The sequence below is a fragment of the Octodon degus genome, unplaced genomic scaffold, assembly GCF_000260255.1.
Source record: "Octodon degus isolate 3935 unplaced genomic scaffold, OctDeg1.0 scaffold00029, whole genome shotgun sequence".
NCBI lineage: Eukaryota > Metazoa > Chordata > Mammalia > Rodentia > Octodontidae > Octodon > Octodon degus.
In genome coordinates, this window is record NW_004524605.1 from 2272541 (window position 1) to 2290460 (window position 17920).

At 57.7% G+C, this 17920-nt stretch overlaps 1 protein-coding gene across 1 annotated transcript in view; it reads left to right on the forward strand.

Annotated features, from left to right (window-relative positions):
* Window positions 1-17920, forward strand: part of Col23a1 (collagen type XXIII alpha 1 chain) — a gene marked incomplete at its 5' end in the record, with an annotated part of 260362 nt that overhangs the window by 206552 nt on the left and 35890 nt on the right. Inside the window, 3 exons of the mRNA XM_004629433.2 lie at window positions 6640-6684; window positions 15763-15770; window positions 17817-17843. Coding sequence (XP_004629490.2) covers window positions 6640-6684; window positions 15763-15770; window positions 17817-17843 — 80 coding nt within the window. The remainder of the gene's footprint in view (window positions 1-6639; window positions 6685-15762; window positions 15771-17816; window positions 17844-17920) is intronic.

Consider the following 17920-nt stretch of genomic DNA (forward strand, 5'->3'; position numbering starts at 1 on the left):
TGTTGTATATACCCCTTCCTTACAAGTGCGCATGCTGAGGACCAACTCCCGGCCTCGCACCTGCTAAGCAAGGGCTGGCCGTGGGCGACACCTCAAATTCCTCACATGAGCACATTTTAACTGGCACTGGTTACCACGGACCTGTGGAGTGTGGCATGGTGTAGCTCAGTCTCCTCCCGTTCTGAGGGCAGGGAAGGGAAGACCCAGGCCAGGGGCTCACATCTGGCTGGGCGTGTGGAGAGAAAGCTGAGCACACAGGGGAGAGGAAAGAGGGCCAAACTCTTGTAGGACACACCACTTGTACAGTGATGGAGTAATTCACCTCTGATGGAAAAACTCCCTTGGCCTCCTCAGCCCTCGAAGGCCCCCATCAACACTGGGAATTAAGTTGCGACCCATGAGCTGTGGGGAACACACCAGACCGCCCCCGCTCCCCACTGGGTCACCCGTGTGCCGGCTTGCACCGGTCACAGTGGCTGGGCACCAGTGTGCCTGCTCCACTCCGCTCTGGGACAGGGCGCTGGGGGCTTCCAGACAGCGAGGTTTCTGCTAACACGCTGCGCCTGCTCTGTCCCCTGGGAGCCCCCCACCGGAGTGTACACCTGAGCCCCGCCTTCTGCTCCGGCCCCCACCCTGACCCTGGTCCCCTGCAGCCCTTCCTGTTTCCTGCCAGGGCTGTGTTGTTGTCCCCTGAGTGGAACATTCCATTCTTGGCTCTGGGACCAAAGCCACGATCTGTTTCCCTTAGTGCCAGCAAAAGCCCAGCGCCTAATTGCTCGGAGGCTTAGCCAGATCCCCCCGTCTGTGGGCCTCAGTCCCTCACCTGTGATGGGGCCGCTCACACCGGAGAGTCACCGGGCGATGTGCCCAGCCCAGCTCAGCCTGCAGCAGGCCCTGCTCCGCTGCTCCTGGGCTTGCCCCTGGCCTGGCTCCCCACCAGGCTGCAAGTGAGCAGAAAGAACCACCCCACGAGGGTGAGTCCTTCACTCTGAGTGCCGCTGGTCTAAGACTTGTGAGGCGAAGTCATGTGGGCTCAGCTTTCATGGATCCTGTCACAGATGCTCCCAGCCCGCTCCCCTCTGCAGCCCTAGGTGACCTCAGGGAGCTCCAGGCTGAAGGGGGGATTCAGAACCACCCCAGCACAGCCCCGCCTCCCCAGCTCCAGGGGACGATGGGACGGAAGGGCTCCGGGACCTCTGCGAGCACCAAGCAGGAGGGCATCCATAGGTGATGAGGTTTGCCCCGTAGAGTTGCTGGGGCCTCAGGCTGTGGACCCTGGAGTCTACAGACCTGAATCGCAGGTCTGCCCTTTCTTCACCATGTGACCCTGGGGACACCTGTGACGTTAAGGTGCCACTGTCTTCACTGCCAGTGTGGTGGACACTCTGCCGTGGCTGCCTGCAGTGCAGGCATGGCCTTCTTTGGTCCAGCCCGGTCACAGCCTCACCACGAGCCCAGGGCCAGTGGGGGTGTTTGTGGTCACCTGTGACTGTGTGTGCATAACGTAAGATGCATCAGTGTGGCCATCTTTGGGGTACAGCTGAAAATGTGTTAAGTCCACGCACACTGGCATGCAGACAGCACCACACCCAGCCCTAGAACTCTCTCCACATTGTGAAAGTAAAACTATCCCCGTTAAACACTAACTCTCCAGACCCCCGCCGGCCATGGCCACCACGTGCCACTTTCTGCCTCTGTAAATTTGACTGTTCCAGGAACTTCGTGTAATTGAAATCACTTGTTATCTGCTCTTCAGAGGCTGCCTCATTTCACTGGGCATGATGTCCACTGGCCTCTCGCGCGGCAGCTCCCTTGGCAAGGGCTGTCACACCCCCGACATCCGCAGAGGGACCCGGGGTGCTCCCACCTTTGGGCTGCTGGTGTAAGAGCATTTGTCCCTTCAGGACAGATTGGCGCAGTTTGCAGAGCTGTTGAACAGATTGAATTAGAGCAGGCGCACAGATGTGCTGTGCTGGGGCCAGCAGGAAGGAAAGCAGGCGGGTCACAGCTGAGGGCCGGGCAGCAGGCGGGGCCACACAGGCAGCACAACAGGAGGAGCCCCGGCCGTGTGAAGGGACAGGGACCTGCAGGTGCTGCTGCGGAGCTGTCCTCAGCGGAGGTGGCCACAGGACAGCGTAGGGGACAGCAGCATCTTGACAGCCACATCCTCACTGCTGGGTCTTTAGAGGACGCCTGTCGAGTCCTCCGCCCCTCTCTGGAGCTGGGTTCTCTGGCTTGACCAGAGATGTCATTTCTGCGACCCAGAAATGGCACCGTTTTGTCTGTCCTCAAACAGTGCTTGAGAAAACCAGGGTCCTCCTCGAGTGATTTCACATGCAGATGGCAGTCACAGGCACCCTGAGTCAGTTAGCTACATGCTGGAGCCCTCTCTGGCCAGGGCAGTACCCTAAGCCTCAGGATTTCATGGAGAAATTGGGTCCCCAAACTGCTCGCTCTCTGCACTCTGATGCCCAGGACTGCAAAAGCAGCGACTGGGGACACAAACCCTGGATTTTCTATGGGGCTGACCTGGCTCCTGCACTGTGTCTCCGGCTGTGGGGTGAAGGTAGCTCAGAGGTTGGAGGATGTGTCCGGAAGGCACAAGGCCTCAGTGCCACCCCAAGCACAGGGAGGGAGGGAGGAAGGGAGGGAGGGAAAAAAGGAAGATAGAAAACTGGGGAAGGGAAGGAGAGAAAGAAAGAGCAAGGAAGGTAGGAAGAAAGAAAGGCAGGCAGGCAGGCAGGCTGGACCACGGGTTATAACTGAGAGCTCAGTCCAAAGCTGGCCTGAACTCTGTCCAAGGTACCCGGTACGGAGCTAGCACTTGCCCAGGGGATGCGGAAGAGTCCACTAATACCAAGGCCCTGGTATTGATGGCCTGGATGGCCTGGAAGCCCCTGGGGGCAATTACTGCTGGGGTCCTGAGAAGGTCTCTTTTTGTGTCCTCCACTGCCAGCTCACCTGGTTCTCCCTTGGCTGTCACAGGTGGGGGACCTGAGGCTCCAAGAAGGCAAATGGCATGCACGGGGAAGGGCTTCCTCATCAGCCAGGTTTTGTTCTCTCCTGCTCTGTTACCACAGCTTCTGGAGGGAGCCTAAGCTGCCATCTTTGACCTATACACATATGGGTCCCAGGCAGAGTTGGGGACAGTGGCCTTCTCCCAGATCCAGATGGCCTTTGTCACTGGCAGAGTTGCAGCAGGAACAATTTCTCCAGCAGCCTCTCTGGGCAAGACGCATCCTATCCCTCCCAGCCTTATTTCCCATGAATAGGTCAGTTGGGACAGACTCCCGGCACCCTCCTGCATGTCCAAGTCAGCCACAGCCACAGGAGAGGTTCTCCTACTTGTAGAAAATCAGGCAAAACAGACCAGGAGGAAACTCTGGCAGGGGCCTGGCATGCATGCCTGGGGGCTTGTTTTGTGGCTGCCAAGCTGCCCAGGAGGCTGCCCAGTGTTCAGCCTGTCAGATGCAGCTGTCCTTGAGCCCTGGTAGTGCACTGAGTGTGAAGGGCCCCCACAGGAACCAGACACACAGCCTCAGGCAGGGCATCTCTCCAGGGGCCCTAACATCTTCTTCAGAGATGTTGGGGAGCAAATGGGCTCACAGGTGGGCAGCAGAAGACCTGCAGGCCTGGGGTCCTGGGTTCACATCCACTGGATGAAAAGCCAACCTGGCAGGCATAGATGCTGAGCCCAGGTTGCCCCCAGGGTGGGCTCCCTGTGCCCTCTGCATCTGCCCTCCCCTCCCCTGTCCCATCCTCCTGTGTGTCAGACGTGACCATGCAGAGCCTCACCATGTGCATGGAGCCCAGCACTTGCCTCCTCTCCCAGGGCCTCTGTTGGCCAAGCGTGGCCAGTCTCACTTCCTGCAGAAAGGAGGACTGAGAGTACGCCTCGTCTAAATGGCCAGTGCCCCCAAAACAGGTGGTCCTGGGCCTCTCTGAGCCTGCATCTTGCTGGACTTCACAGTCAGTTAGAGAGAGGGCCAGGCTCTGGGGCCTGTGGCCTCCTCACCATCCTCCCCTCCTTCCTTTGCTCAGCCACCTCACCTGGTCCCATTCTGATCGGGGAGTTGGGGGCACGGAGCTACATGGGGGGCAGAATCCACGTCCCGGTGAGTGTCCTTCTATCAAGCACAGCAGAAAGGGATGTGATGGAGTGGCTGAGGACTGGGCGTCTTTGCCAAACTGGGGAGCAGTCTAGGGTAGGCATGGGGGAAGGAGGGTACAGTGGGGTAACTCCAAGCTGGCACCTGGCTCAGATGTCTGGGGACTGGTGGTGCCTGTACTTAGGTGCGGACAGTAACTGGGCGATGGGTTTGGCTTTGGGCCTGCTGCCCATGTAGGAATCTAGAGTTCACCTGGTAGACCAGTTGTCCAATGGTGATAGTCACAAAAGCCTCCAGGGTCTGGCTAGGAATGGCCCCAAGAGAGCTCATGAGCAGCCTCATCCTCTTTCTCTACATGCCCTGTGTATGCTCCTCATAGGTCCTGAGTCCTGTGACTCCCCAATTCTAGGCCTGCTGGGAGCTCACCCAAGGCCCTGGGAGGTAAGGACCCCACCCTGCCCGGGCAGCAGCCAGCCCTGGGTGCGTCCCTCTCTCCTAGGCCTGTTGCCACACCAGCTCACCCAGGAAAAGCACTTGCACCTAGCAATGCCACCGAGAAACCACTATCCTGACACAGCCGCAGGCCCATGCAGAGCCTGAGAATCCCACACTCACGGGCCCTTTCCTGCTATGCCCCGGCAACGTTCTTTAATGAGCCCCAAAATTTTGTTGGCGAATGATGAGTCTTCTTCCCACAAGCACTGGAGCCTCATGGGCCCCTGCTCCCACTCCCTTGTTTGCCCTGGAAGCAGATGGGTCAAAGGAGAGAACAGCACCTGAAGGTGCTGACCAGCCCCGAGACACAGGGCTCAGTTATCCTGCATGACGGGGCCACCAGGTTTCAGGCATAAGCAGCCTCACTCAGGGCGCCAAAGAGGATACCTGCCCACTGAAGGCCTGAGGTATTAGTGAGACCCCAGGTGCTGAAGTCAGGGGCAGCTGGCCATGTGCTGGGTGCAGCTGTCTCGAATCTTGGCCTAGAACAAGAGGGGCTTCTGAAACCAAGTCCCATGCAGATGTGAAAAGCTGCTTGTTACAGGGATGCAAAACCCTGGCCCTGTTGGACCACCACAACTCCCGGTGACTCTGGTACAAACCCCAAACTCAAGATCCATTTCAGGGGCCATGTCACTGGCGTGGGTTCCACCTCCAAGCTCATGGCTGCAAGGTGTAACATGCTCTAAACTTCAAGTTTTGCTCAAGAATCCTGAACTCAAGCCCTCAGCCCAACAGACTGGCAGGAAACTCCATCTCAACTCCAACATGGGCCCGCAGAAGTTTTAGGGCCCTACGCAGCACCTAGGGACCACAGCCCACTTGGATCAGTCTCTCCTCTCATCGTCCCCCAGAGCCCACCCCTCTCCCCCGCCAGGCTCCCCTCATGACAGCCAGACAGCGCCTCTGACCCAGAGCTGTGCCTGATTCTCGGCCCTGGGCCAACCCCACGCCAGAGATGAGCAGAGGCCCGGCACCCACCACAAGCAAAGGGCTAGAATGGGAAATGCTGTCCAGGAGCCATCCCGCCTGAGCCCTGACAATGGGCAGCCTCTGATTCTCCCCGGGGTCATGCTAGGGACTCTTGGAGGGGCTGGAGGCCGACTTTGCAGGAAAGCGCATTGTCTTGTACCATCACACTCAACCCCTATGGCCTCCAGACTTGCCTGGAGCCAGGCACACACTGGGCAGGCAAGACAGCCAGCAGTGTGAAGTGCTACTGTAGCAGCCACCCTCAAGTTCACTTCTGCTCGTCTTTGCCTCCAAGAAATAGGAGGTCAAGGCTGGTTAGACGATGAGGTGGAGAGGGAGGCAGCACGAAGGACACAGCGTTTGCAGGGGACCCTGTGAGGACAGACAGCGCTGCCAGACCATGACCGGGATGCAGAGGGTGGCCAGAATTCTGTGCCCTGGAGCCGCCCTCTCTTGCATCAGGGTCACTTGGGCCTTGGGGACAGTGTAGATGGAGGGCAAAAGCCCTGCACACGGCAGAGGCGAGGGTGAAAGCTTTGCTGCCTAAGCAGGGATGCACAGCGTGCAGGTGAGCTGCGGCAGGTCCCCACGAGAGAAAGGCGGAGCGGCCTATAGCTCTGCATTTGAGCTGCCTCAGCACCTCAGTCGGTCCATGCAGGTCTCTGTCCACCGGCTCTGTCATTTCACTTTCTGAATCCTAGCGGCGGGCCTTTATCAGCGCTTTTATGAGAGAACTCCCTGGGACACCACCCCAGCCTTATTTTTTCTGCTAAACCTTAAACTCTCTTGCCTGAAGAGCAACCCAGGGTGACCGGGAGGACTTGAAAATGAATAAGGGAACAGAGGACAGGATGATCACGGGGTGGGAGAGCGGGGGACCAGGAAGGCGGTCAGGGAAGGCGCCGGAAGTGAGGGGCTGCCCGCCCGCTCTGTCCCCGCAGGCCCAGGCCGAAGTGTGGCGGAGGGCGGGGCAGTCCTCCGGGAGGTGTGTGAGCAGCAGGCAGGCTGCCCCCAGTGCACCCCGGCTTCTTTCTCACGCAGCTGTCTTTGTCTTCCCGTCTAGGTCCCCCTGGAAGGCGTGGCAAGCCCGGAAGAAGAGGCGACCCTGGTGAGTCCTGGATTTTCTTCGTTCCTGAGTCTAGGCCTGGAGGTTGCCCCAGAACCCTGCGGCTGTTTCCGTCACACCCAGGGCCTTAAGCAGGTCTCCATGCCCCAAGGCCAGCCACAGTCCCCGGAAGACACTGCCCCACAACTGCCCTTTCTCAGCCTCCTGACTTGTGCAGTTGTAGGAGTGGCCCCCTCGGTGCCCAGCCACCTCTGAAATAGCCGTCCAGGCCGGGTCCCTCCTACCATGCCTCCTCGGGGGCTCGATCCTGGTCCCCACGGTGGTCCCCTGAGCACGTGCGCAGCTCAGGGTCTGCACAGCCCTCACCTTTGTCCCCGGACAGAGCTGTGAGGATGAAGCTCCTCGCCTCCTTTCCACCCTTCCTGCAGAAACCTTCCGACGCCTCAGTTCGTCTAAGTGACTCATGTGCAGAGTCCCCCGGGCCACCAGGCTCAACACCTGATCCCTAAATGGCACAAGCAAGTGGTGGCACATGCATGCAATTCCGGCCCCCCTTGAGGCTGAGGCAGAAAGATCCCAAATGTGAAGCAGCCTGGGCAGTTTAGCAAGACTATTTATCTCAAAGTAAAATAAGAAAGGGCCCGGGATGTAATTCAGCACTCCCCAAGTTCCATGCTCAGTGCAAAAAATGCCAAAGCCCCGTCCCCACCACCTTCCTTCACCAGGCCCCTCTGACATCATCACAGCCAAAGTGACAGATGACCTCCTGGGTGTACCAGAAAACACCTTGCTGCCTTCATCTTTCTTTCCACCTTGTTCTTCCTTCCTTTTCTCTCTTTCTTTTATGTGCACGAAATATAGTTTACTTGCCTAGCAGTGGAACTCTCCCTGGCACACCCTTCCCTTGTGCTGGAGTTGGGGGAGAAGCCGACACCCTGCAGGTGGGGTTTAACGCCCCAGCTCCACAAGGGAGCAGAAAGGGGCGATCCCATTCTGGGTGACGTCTCTGCGAAACTCGTGCGTCAGAGGAGAGCCTCGCCACGGGGGACCGCGGGGCCCTGCTCTGAAGCATGGCAGGTTGATGGTGAATGCAAGGGGTGCGTTGCCCTGTGCCCCAAGCCGTCTTCTGAGCTGCGGGCCCGGTGGTCAGTTACAGATGATCAAGGCAGTGGGGGCAGCTGCCCTTTCCCGATAGCGCTGTATCTCTGTCCTCCCTCCCACTGGCCTCCCTGCTGGAATCAGGCCAGCTCCCCCTTCATGCCTGACCCCACCTCCTGCCCTGCCTGCCTCCTCAGTGAACCCACCGTGCCCCAGTGCCCTGCTCAGCACTGCCTGCCTCCCGCCTCCCTCCAGCAAGTGCTGTCCCCTCCTCTGGGGACAGAGGAGCTGATGCCTCCCTGCCCGCCCAGCCAGTCTCACCCGGACCCCTCCCCCATCACAGGGCCAACAACACCCTCGCATGATGTGCAGACTGCTGGTATCACCTGGGTCTCCACACCACCCCCACCGTGCTCATGAGCACCCCATCGTGTGTCCCCACACCCATCTGTCACCCAACTTTCGCCTCAGCCTCTCCTGCCCAGAACGTCCCCTCCTTTAGCTGGGCATACAATCCAAGCTTTCTTTGCCCTTGGCAGCACGCTGAGCACCTGCTCCTGGGAGCCTTCTCCCCGGGCTGCAGTGGCCCTCACAAACATGGACGAACGCCAGCACCTCGGTAACTCAAGGTGGCCCCCAAGGCGGCTGCTGCCGAGGTCTGGGAGATGGTGCTCGTTCCTGGCCCAGGAGGAGACTGTGCTCCTCACACAGGCCTCCAGGTTAACGCGTGGAGTCAACTGCAGGAAGCACCCTGGAGCTCCTCTTTCTCATCTTGACCTCCAGAAGCTGAGGCTGCTATGGTCCATGCCGCGCGCTTCCTCCCGCCTGAGCTCTCTGTGCAATCTCCCCGCCGGGTCTCCACCCTGCCAAATACACACTTCCTCCTTCAGTCCTCACTTTCCATCCTCATAAAAGATTTTATTGCCTTTTGTTATGAGCTCCATGACATCCTTTTTGGAAGGCGATCAGGAATATATAGTTACTTCTTTAAGGACAAGGCATAATAGGATTCGGTGTGCCTGAAACCCATTAGGAAGGGAGCGATAGATCTGAGCAGAGGCTGTGATTTTATTTTGGCAGTAGTGGGGATTGAACTCAGGACCTTGCACTTGCCAGGCAAGGGCTTATTCTACTGAGCTATCTCCCTGGCCTGAGGCTGCACTTTTATTTTTAAAATCTCAACTCACCAATCATCAGGAAAGCGCAACCTAAAACCACCACAAGCCGTCTCTGCATCCCAGCCAGAAGGGCCATTCTTTAAAAAACTAACAGTAACAAGTGTTGGCAAGGATAAGGGGGAAAGAGAGCCCTTGTGCCCGGTATAGCCATTACAGAAACCAGTTTGGAGGTGCCTCAAGGATTTTAAAGTAGAATTATGATCCAGCAGTCCCACCAACAGGTGTGTATCCAGAGGAAAGGCAATGAGACGTCAGAGAGGCTTTGGCACTCCTGTGCCTGCTGCAGCGCCATTCACAGCAGCCAGAAAGTGGGAACTAAGGATGGACAACTAAGGATGAAACATGCTGTGGAGTACTATTCAGCCATAAAAAAGAATGAAGTCCTGTCCTCTGCAGCAATATGGATAAAACTGGGGGTCGTTATGTTAAGCGAAATAAACCAGGCACAGAAAGGCGCTCCACCCTTGTGGCATCCAAGGAAGCTGACCTCACAGAAGCTGCATGTGGAGTGTGGGGACCAGATGCTGGAGGTGATAAGAAGGGCACTGGCAGGTTCCCGGGCGGGGACCAAGCCACAGGTGTGAGTGGGAGGTGGTCCCTGTGTGCGGCTGCTGGGCGGGGAGACTCCGGGAAGCAGTACTGTGCATCTCCGAGAGCTGCCGGGAAGGCTCACTGCGCTCTCACCATAAAGACTTGAGGGATGTGAGAGGAGGTACACACGGCTGGCCAGATTCACGCGCTGTACAGGTGCAGCGGTCCGCATCTGTGATCCCGCGCTCGGGAGGCTGAGACAGGAGGGCTGCTTCCAGTTCGAGACCAGCCTGGGCTACATAGTGAGCTCGAGGCCAGCTTGAGCTGCATAGCGAGACCTTGTCTCAAAAAGAAGAAGAAAGGGACATTGATGAGCAATCAGAAATTGACCGACTGATACACAGGGGATGTACGGATCCAGAAGAGCCAAAACACCTGGAAAAAGTGAAACAAAGTTAAAAGATAACACTTAAATTTTTAAAAAATTTTTGGTTCTTTGAGACAGCACCTCACAAAGTGACCCAGGCTGGCCTGGAGTGCTGGGATGGCAGGCACGCAGCGCCCCGCCCCGCTCCTTTCCAAGCTGTGTTTAGCCGTTGTTAGATGGGGCTTCGCTCTGTTGCCCAGACGGACCTCAAACTCCTCCGTAGCTGGGGCTGCAGGCAAGGCCGGCGCCTCCCAGTGTTGAGACGGTGAAAGCCGCAGCGATCGTGGCCGCGTGGCACGGGCACAGGCTGGACATGCAGATCAGTGGGACAGAATTAGACCCCGGAGGGCCGGCCACTTAGCTCAGCGGACCGAAACGCCTGCACGCAGGCTCAGCGGCCGGGAGTTTGATCCCCGGGCCTGCCAGGCCAGCCCGCCCCCAGGGTGCCCTGAGACAGTGAGGGAGACGGCGCGGTGGCACACACCCGTAACTCCAGCGCTCGCGGAGCCTGTAAACGGAGAATCACTGCGAGTCTAGTCGAGGGACTCTGAACACCCTGTAGACTCTTCCCTAAAATGCAGAAGAGAAACAAGAGTCAGCTCCCGGAAGTACATCTTTGCACTCTAGCAAGTCTTTTCCAACACAGATTCCTGCGTAACTCAGCAGTGCTTGGACAACTGAGTACGAAAGAGCAAAACCGCACATGCTCCTCACACGTGTACAAAGTTAACTCCAAACGCACTGCAGACCCAGCTGTGAAAGGTGAGGCTGCCAACCCCATACCACAAAACAAGAGGAAATCTGCATGGGCTCGAATAGGCAAAAATGGTTGATCTATGAAACCAAAAGCACAAGAGAAAGAACTGAGGCTAGGCGTAGTGTCACAGGCCTGTCGTACCAGCACTCTGGGAGGCTGGGGCGGGAGGACCACAGCACAAGTTCAAGCCCAGCCTGGGCAACTTAGAGACTTAGTGAGACCCCGCCCCAAAGAAATGGAGGAGTGGGAGTTCTGGGAATATCGCTCAGTGCAAACAGCCTGAGTCCAACCCCCAGCACCCCAAAATGAAACGAGGGCTGAACTTGACAAAACTGAAACTTCCTGAGGTTCAACCATGGATTTAAACTTTGAGAAAAGTCAAAAAACAGAGAAACACATTGATAGCGACTTATGTAACCAGAAGACAGAGAAAATAAATTAAGAAAAGTAGCCTCAGAGAGAGAAAACACCAGCATTCAGAGAATGGGGTTACCAGAAAAACAAAACAGCAGGAAAATTTTGTGGAAATCAGGATGAAAGCTCCCTAACTGGGCTGGGAAATGACACTGTCCCTTTCCACGACGCCAAGTGGACACTGAGTAGAATAAGAGAAAAGCACACGGAGCCAGCCGGGCCAAAGCAAGCGCTAGAAATCAAAGGCCAAGGACAAACCTGGGGGCAGTGACGGGAACCGCCTGCCCACCCGCACCAGGGCTGCGTGAGCCTGGCCAAGGTCCCATGGCTTCCCGGGAGCCGCGGGCAGCCACGCACCCGCTCTCACATCCAGCACATGCTGCCTCCCAGGAGCCAAGGCGGGGCGCACCTGCGTCAGATGGTGGCTCCCCGGGTCTGCGACTACACAAAGCTCCCGGTGCACTACCTTTACCGAGGGTGACCTGGGGTCAGGCTGACCCTCAGCCTCGGCCCCTCGATGGAGGACCATGAACCAAGCAGGCACACGCTCTGCCCATTGTGCTCACTACATACTGCATATTTATTGCCTCTCCACCTGCTTGGTGCCGTCAGTCTCGAGGTGACTGAAGGTAAATGGGGCTGGGCCTGGACCTCGGCAGAGACTGCACCACCCGACACGGGCGTGAGGACTGTGCGCTTCATCTCCGTGGCACCCTGGCGCCATCCTTGTCGGGCACCAGGGGCAGCCCTGCATCAGGGACACGACCTAGAGGGCTCCTTCCCACCCAGTGAGCACACACCCGCCGGCCCAGTGCCCAAGTCAGTCTCTGCCCAGCCGCGCTGTGGCGCTGGACTCCAACACACAGCTGTGCACGGACACCTGCCTCGGCCAGGGCCAGCCCTTCCGGCAGCAGGAGTGGGAGCGCCAGAACTCGCGTTCAGCATGAAACCAAACCGTGGAAAAGCAGCAGCGGCACACGCACGTGCAGAGTGGCCTTGGGAGCTCAGCACACTCGGAGCACTTTCTGCTAAGCCCACTTCCCTCTGCCCCCGTTGGGCTGCAGGTCGGCCTGCTGCGTCCTGCCTGGGTCAGAGACGTATGTGAGCTGGAGGAGGTTTCTGAGCCTGGGTTTCTGCTCCCATGAGATGCACCTCACGAGGTTGCAGATGGAGCTCAGGAAGCTGGCGGCAGAGCTTTCAAGGGACGGCGGGCACTCACAGTGAGTGACCTTACTCCTTGCGCACACAGGCATGCACACACACACACACTCACACTCACACTGGACTCCCAAAACAAGCCAGGCCTGGAGACAGCAACAACTGTGATGACCAGACAGAGATGAGGATTTTTTCTGGCCATGCTCAAGTTCGTGAGCTGATTTCCTGCCAGGCTTGGCCATATATATGCATCGGGGGAAGGACAGGAGTCCACAGTGGGAGTCAGGCTGCCTGCCCCTCCCGTCTTCCAGCGCTCGGCCCCTTGCTGAGAGATGGTCCTCGTAGCCACCTCTGCGTCCATACCTAGAGATACCCCGCTCTCTGCCCAGACCAAAGCCTAGAGGGTCTTAGTACAAAGCACCTCATATGATAGCACTCCACACCTTTTAAAAAACCTAACAGACCAGGGAGACATTATTGGGAACTGCGTCTTTCTATGGCTGCGTAATAGTCCATCACAGCTATACTTCGCTTATGTAGCACCTGTGCTAGCTCCAGTCTTTGCCATCTCGAGTGGTTCTTCAGTGAACATTCTGACATGCTTGGCCTATGCGTGTGCTAGCACATCTACAGGTAGATGGCTGGAGTAGCCACCACGGCCATGGAGTGTACATCTGAAATCTTCTGTCCAAAGGGCCGGGGCTGGAGCCCACGGCACGCATGTGCCAGGCCAGCACTCCCAAGCTGCACTGCATCGCTGTGGAGTAAGTGCTACAGAGGAGAGTATCCCGAGCCCCTCCCCGGGAAGGAGCTCCTCCAGCGAGGTGAGCTCCACCTCGTTGACCACAGGGCTGCCACCCAGTGAGGGCGCCATGCCTTAGAGCCTCTCCAGCTCTGCGCAGGATGGCGCCCGCCTGAGCCCCCTGGGCTCCAGCCGCCCACCCTCCATGCCTGCCAGGCCAGGCCCTGCTTCTTCCACTCATGCCCTGGTCTGTGCCCCCTGCTGTGCGGGAAGCTCCACGAGGACAGGGCCTTCATTATTCTCACAGGAGAACCCCTGGCCCAGAGCAGCACTGGGCAGACAGCGAGCGCTCTGGAGCCTCGGGAGCGCTGAGGTCAGTCAGGAAGCCCTGCTGCGGCCAGGCCATCACAGGGTTCGGGTGGTGGTATCAGAGGGAGATCAGGAAATGGAGTCTAGTGTGAGGAACCTGGGCTGTGCGTGTCGTGCGGCCACCTGGAGGCTGATACAGGAGGGTCACGTGAGCCCAGGAGTTCAAGACCCACCTGAGCAACATAACAAGACCCCATCTAAAGAAAGGGAGGAGAGGATAGATGATAGTTGTAAGGGTCGGTTAGGGAAGGAAAGCGTCAGTCGCCCGTGTCCTCCGGTTCCTTAACCAGATGGAGATCGACACCCTTCGGCGACCAGGAGCTAAGGGAGAGGAGCAGGCTGTGGGGAGAGGGTCCAGTACAGCTGTGCAGTCCGCTGGAGAAACCGAATCACTCAGAGGAGCTCCCAGCAGGCAGCTCATAAGGGAGTCCAGACGCCGAGTCCAGGTGCGGCTGCAGTACACACGGCTGTGCTGGAGGGAAGCGAGCTGGAGGGGACAGGAGAGGTGAGCAGGCAGAGAGCCCTGGGGATACTCCCCAAATCGGACACAGAGGGCACTGTGAGTGAGCATGGCCAGGACAGGAGACGAGGGCACTGTGGAAGCCCCGGGGAGAGCGCCCCAAGAGCGTTCGGGCAGGAGCACGGGTGCTTCCTGGAGGGCAGCGTGAGGAGGAGTTGCGGGGTTGTCGCAGGGCACAGGTCACTGGGCACCTTGGGGGAGCTGCTCAGGATGGGCCCCAGACCAGACTCGCGGCAGAGTGAAAGGAGCTCCAGAGAGCGAGGGGGTGGCCCCCGCTGGGGAACGTCTGGCCGGGTGGGAGCAGGCCCTGCCAGGCAGGACTGAAGGAAGAGTCCTAGGTAATTTCTCTTCACTGAGACTCCAAACCCAACACCAAAAGGGAAGGGAGGCGAAGTTTATTTTGGCTCATGATGTGCAGAAGTTTGGGTGGGCTCCAAGCCAGGCGGCATGGCAGAAGGGACTGCAGGGTGAAGCAGTCCATGGCAGGGCAGGCAGCAGCAAGAGATCGGGGGCTGGAGGGAGGCAGAGCGGGCCACACCCACCTCCAACCAGGGTTCCCCTCTTGGCATCGAAGTTCACCATGAACCCATCATCAGAGTAGTCTCCACGCTGCAGTCCAGCCACCTCGCCAAAGCCCGCCTAGAAGCACATGAGGGCTTGGGGGTATGTGGATGTAAGCCTAACGGAGGTGGAGCACCAAAGGTTGGGCATCCACTGAGGCCACAGAGTGGGCTTCAGCGCTGTTGGGAAGGACCTGCTGGAGGGGGCTGTGCCAGACAGGAGTACGGTGAGGAGGGCAGGGCTCCAGGGAGCGGAGAGGGCGGCTGGCCATACCGGGAAGTGGGCCAGTTCCTGCAGATTACCCTGAGGGTGTGGAGAAGAGGCCGGGGCAGGCGCAGGCACATGTGTGTGTCTGGCCTTGGAAAGGCAATGCCAGCCGGCGCGATGGTACACAGCTCTGACCCCAGTACTCTGGAGGCTGAGGCAGGAGAATCGAAGGCTCAAGCCCAACCTGGCATCTTAGTAACATAGTGAAACCCCATCTCAAATTTAAAACAAAAAAAATAAAAATAAAAAAAATAAGGGCTGATGATGTAGCTCTGCATGAGAGCTTCCACTTCCGACCTGAAGGTCTGTGGCTCAGTGTCTGATGGAGGGCTGGTGGGAAGGGGGCAGATCGGGTTTCCTGCTGTACCGTGGTAGGAGGCACATGGCACTGAAGGTGGGGAGACATCTTCTAGGGTGCCCTGCTCCCCATCCAGGCACAGCCATGCCTGGTGTCCACAGACAGCTCCTTCTGGGAGCCCCAGAGACCTGCGAAGATTGAGTCCCTTACATAAAATGCTATAAGATTTGTACACACCTCTGCTTGCTTGACAGCACTTCTAGATGACTTAGCTAAGTACCACCTGAGCAGCTGTTACCTTGTAGTGTGTAGGAACAGTGACGGGAGGGAAGTTGTAGGTGCTCAGTGCAGACAGGGCTTTTCTGAGCGTTTCTGGACTCCCAGCGACTGAGTCCACAGTTCAAGCCTGTGGCCTGGAGGGACAGACACACAGTCCTGCATGTCCCCCGTGTGTGCCCAGCTGTACTGGGCTTGTCCTCCTGGGCTTCTCTGGCACATCCAGTGCTCCTTACGCAGAGCATGAGCTCCCGAGTCTCTCCACCAAGAGCCCTCGGTCGCCACCAGCACTCAGCGTCGCGCATGCAAACCAGGATGCGTGGGCTCTGCCATCCCCTCAGAGGATAGAGTGTCTTCCTCTCTGCTGTGTGTCTGTGGGGCTGTCACAGCAAACAGCTGTGACCCTATGGCCACCTATGAGGGGTGGGAAGGGAGGGAGAGGCACCGGGAGCTGTGCTGGAGACAGTCCAGGGACGCTTCCTGTCCACCTCGCTGATGGTGGCTTCTCTGCTTGTGTCTTGCAGGTCCTCCAGTAAGTGTCCCGACGCCGCCGTGCTCCGCTCCTGACAGATAAGACACTTTTGTGGTTCTCTCTCTGTTGGTCTCTCATGAGAATTACCTTTGGTGAGGGAGGTGTATTATTTTAGAAAGAAGAGAAAGAGAGGAAGGGAGAAAGGAAAAGGAAGGAAAAAAGAGAAGAATTCACTTAAGCCAGGGGTGTGGCCAAGTGATCCCCAGCACAGCGAGGAAGGAAGGAAAGAAAATACCCGAGCTCGCCTGCGCCAGCCAGAGGTCGGAGGTCGGAGGCCCCAGTCCTGTCCTATTGGAGGTGAACGCAAGCACAGAGCCCTCAGGTTTGGCTCCCGAGTGAACGGGCACAGCCCGCAGCCTGAGTCTAGGAGAGCCGCCGGCTGGACCACGCCCCACCACATCTCTGGCTCAACTCAGTGCACAGAAATTCATACCCAAGCCCTTGTTTTTAAGTGGTGTGCAGCTGCTGATTCTAACCCCCAGGCTGTGGCAGAATGGGCTGGAGTTGGGCGGCAGCCCTGGGGGGAGAGTCAGGCTCACTCCCCTTCTGGGGCTTATTCTCTCTTTGCCAGAAGGGCTTAACCCCTGCAGTCAGCCCCGCTGACCTGTGCGAAGTATTGGAGATGGTAACAGAAGGAAAATAGCACTGCGCTTAAGAAGGGCACGAACATGGCCCGGCGTGGTGGTGGTGCGCCCGCAGCTGCAGCTACTTAGGAGCTGAGGCAGGAAGAGCACAAGTTCCAGGCCTGCCTGGGCTACTTAATGAGTTTCCATCTCAAAATAAAATTTTAAAGGACCAAAGATGTATCTCATGGTGGAGCACTTGCCCATTGTGCTCAAGCCCAGAATTTGATCCCCAGGACCGAGGTGGGTGAATAGGACAGGAGGCTGGAGGGGCCCGAGCACCGCTTAGTGGCCAGCAGGACTGGAACATGAGGGGACTGTCAGAGGATGAACCCTGCACTCTGGGGCCTGGGCGTGCCTGCCTTTGATCCTTCTTGGCGGTTTTTCAGAACCCGATAAATCCCAAAGAATCTGTTCAAGAAGCGCACTGACAGCTGGCTCGAGCCAAAATTAACCTTCCAGAGGATTCTTTCCCAGTGAGCCTGTTTGCTCTTGACTTCCACTTGCCATGATTTATTTTCCAATCAGCTGCAGAGTCTGGGCTGCCCATGTGTGCAGCGCCCCTTTCAGCCTCCGAAGGCCCAAGCCAACAGGACTGTCCTGGGCCTGGCCACAAGCAGCATCTCCTCCTATCATGGTTCCCACAGGTCCAGCAAACGCACCCCTGTGTGGGCTCACAGATGCACAAAGCGCAGAGAGCTGCTGAGTGACTTCCTAAAAATTTTTGGTTGCTGGGCCAATGAGATAGCTCAGTGGACTAAGTGCCTACCTGGCAAGCACAGGGACCGGGGTTTGATCCCTGGCACTATATGCTGCACCAGCCCCATGCTGGGTACACTAAGCTAGCCATCAATACCAGGCATGGTGGCACATGCCTGTCCCAGTGCTGAGGAGGCTGAAAACAGGAGGATCACTATGAGTCCAAGCTATATAGTGAGACCCTGAACCAAATACATTTATTTTTTTTTCTTTTTGGTTGTTAAATACTAAATGTATTAATTAAACAAATGAAAAATTCCCCAAGCTACAGCCAGCATGGAGCCTGAGGGGCAGGGAAAAGGACTGCTTGCCTAGGCCAGGCCCAGAGTCGCACCCACAGCCATCAGTACCCTCGGGACCACAGTATAGCCCCAGGGAGGCAGTGGTGCTGCTCAGCTCTGAGTACCCGGCTCAGGGGTGAACCTCGCATCCCCCGTGGTTCTGCCATATGGGGGGGGATCCACGTGTGTGCCCCCTGGCAGCCGCTCCACCAGGCCCCCTCAGGGAGCGGAAGCGCTGCCCCAACCCACGGGAGCGTGTCCTCCCCTCGGACGCCTCTGCCAGCCAGGCAGAGCGGCTGGGAATGCAGCTGACCCAGATCTAAGTGCTGCCACATGGTTTTCTGCCGAAAGTCTGATTATTAATGACGTATTAATTACCACAGGGGCAATCAGGACGAGATGGCTACCCGGTAATTTGTCATTTGTTTTTGCTCTCTCTGCCCTTTCCTCTTCAGCTGTTCTCTTCCTGACCCTCACTGAGCTGCCT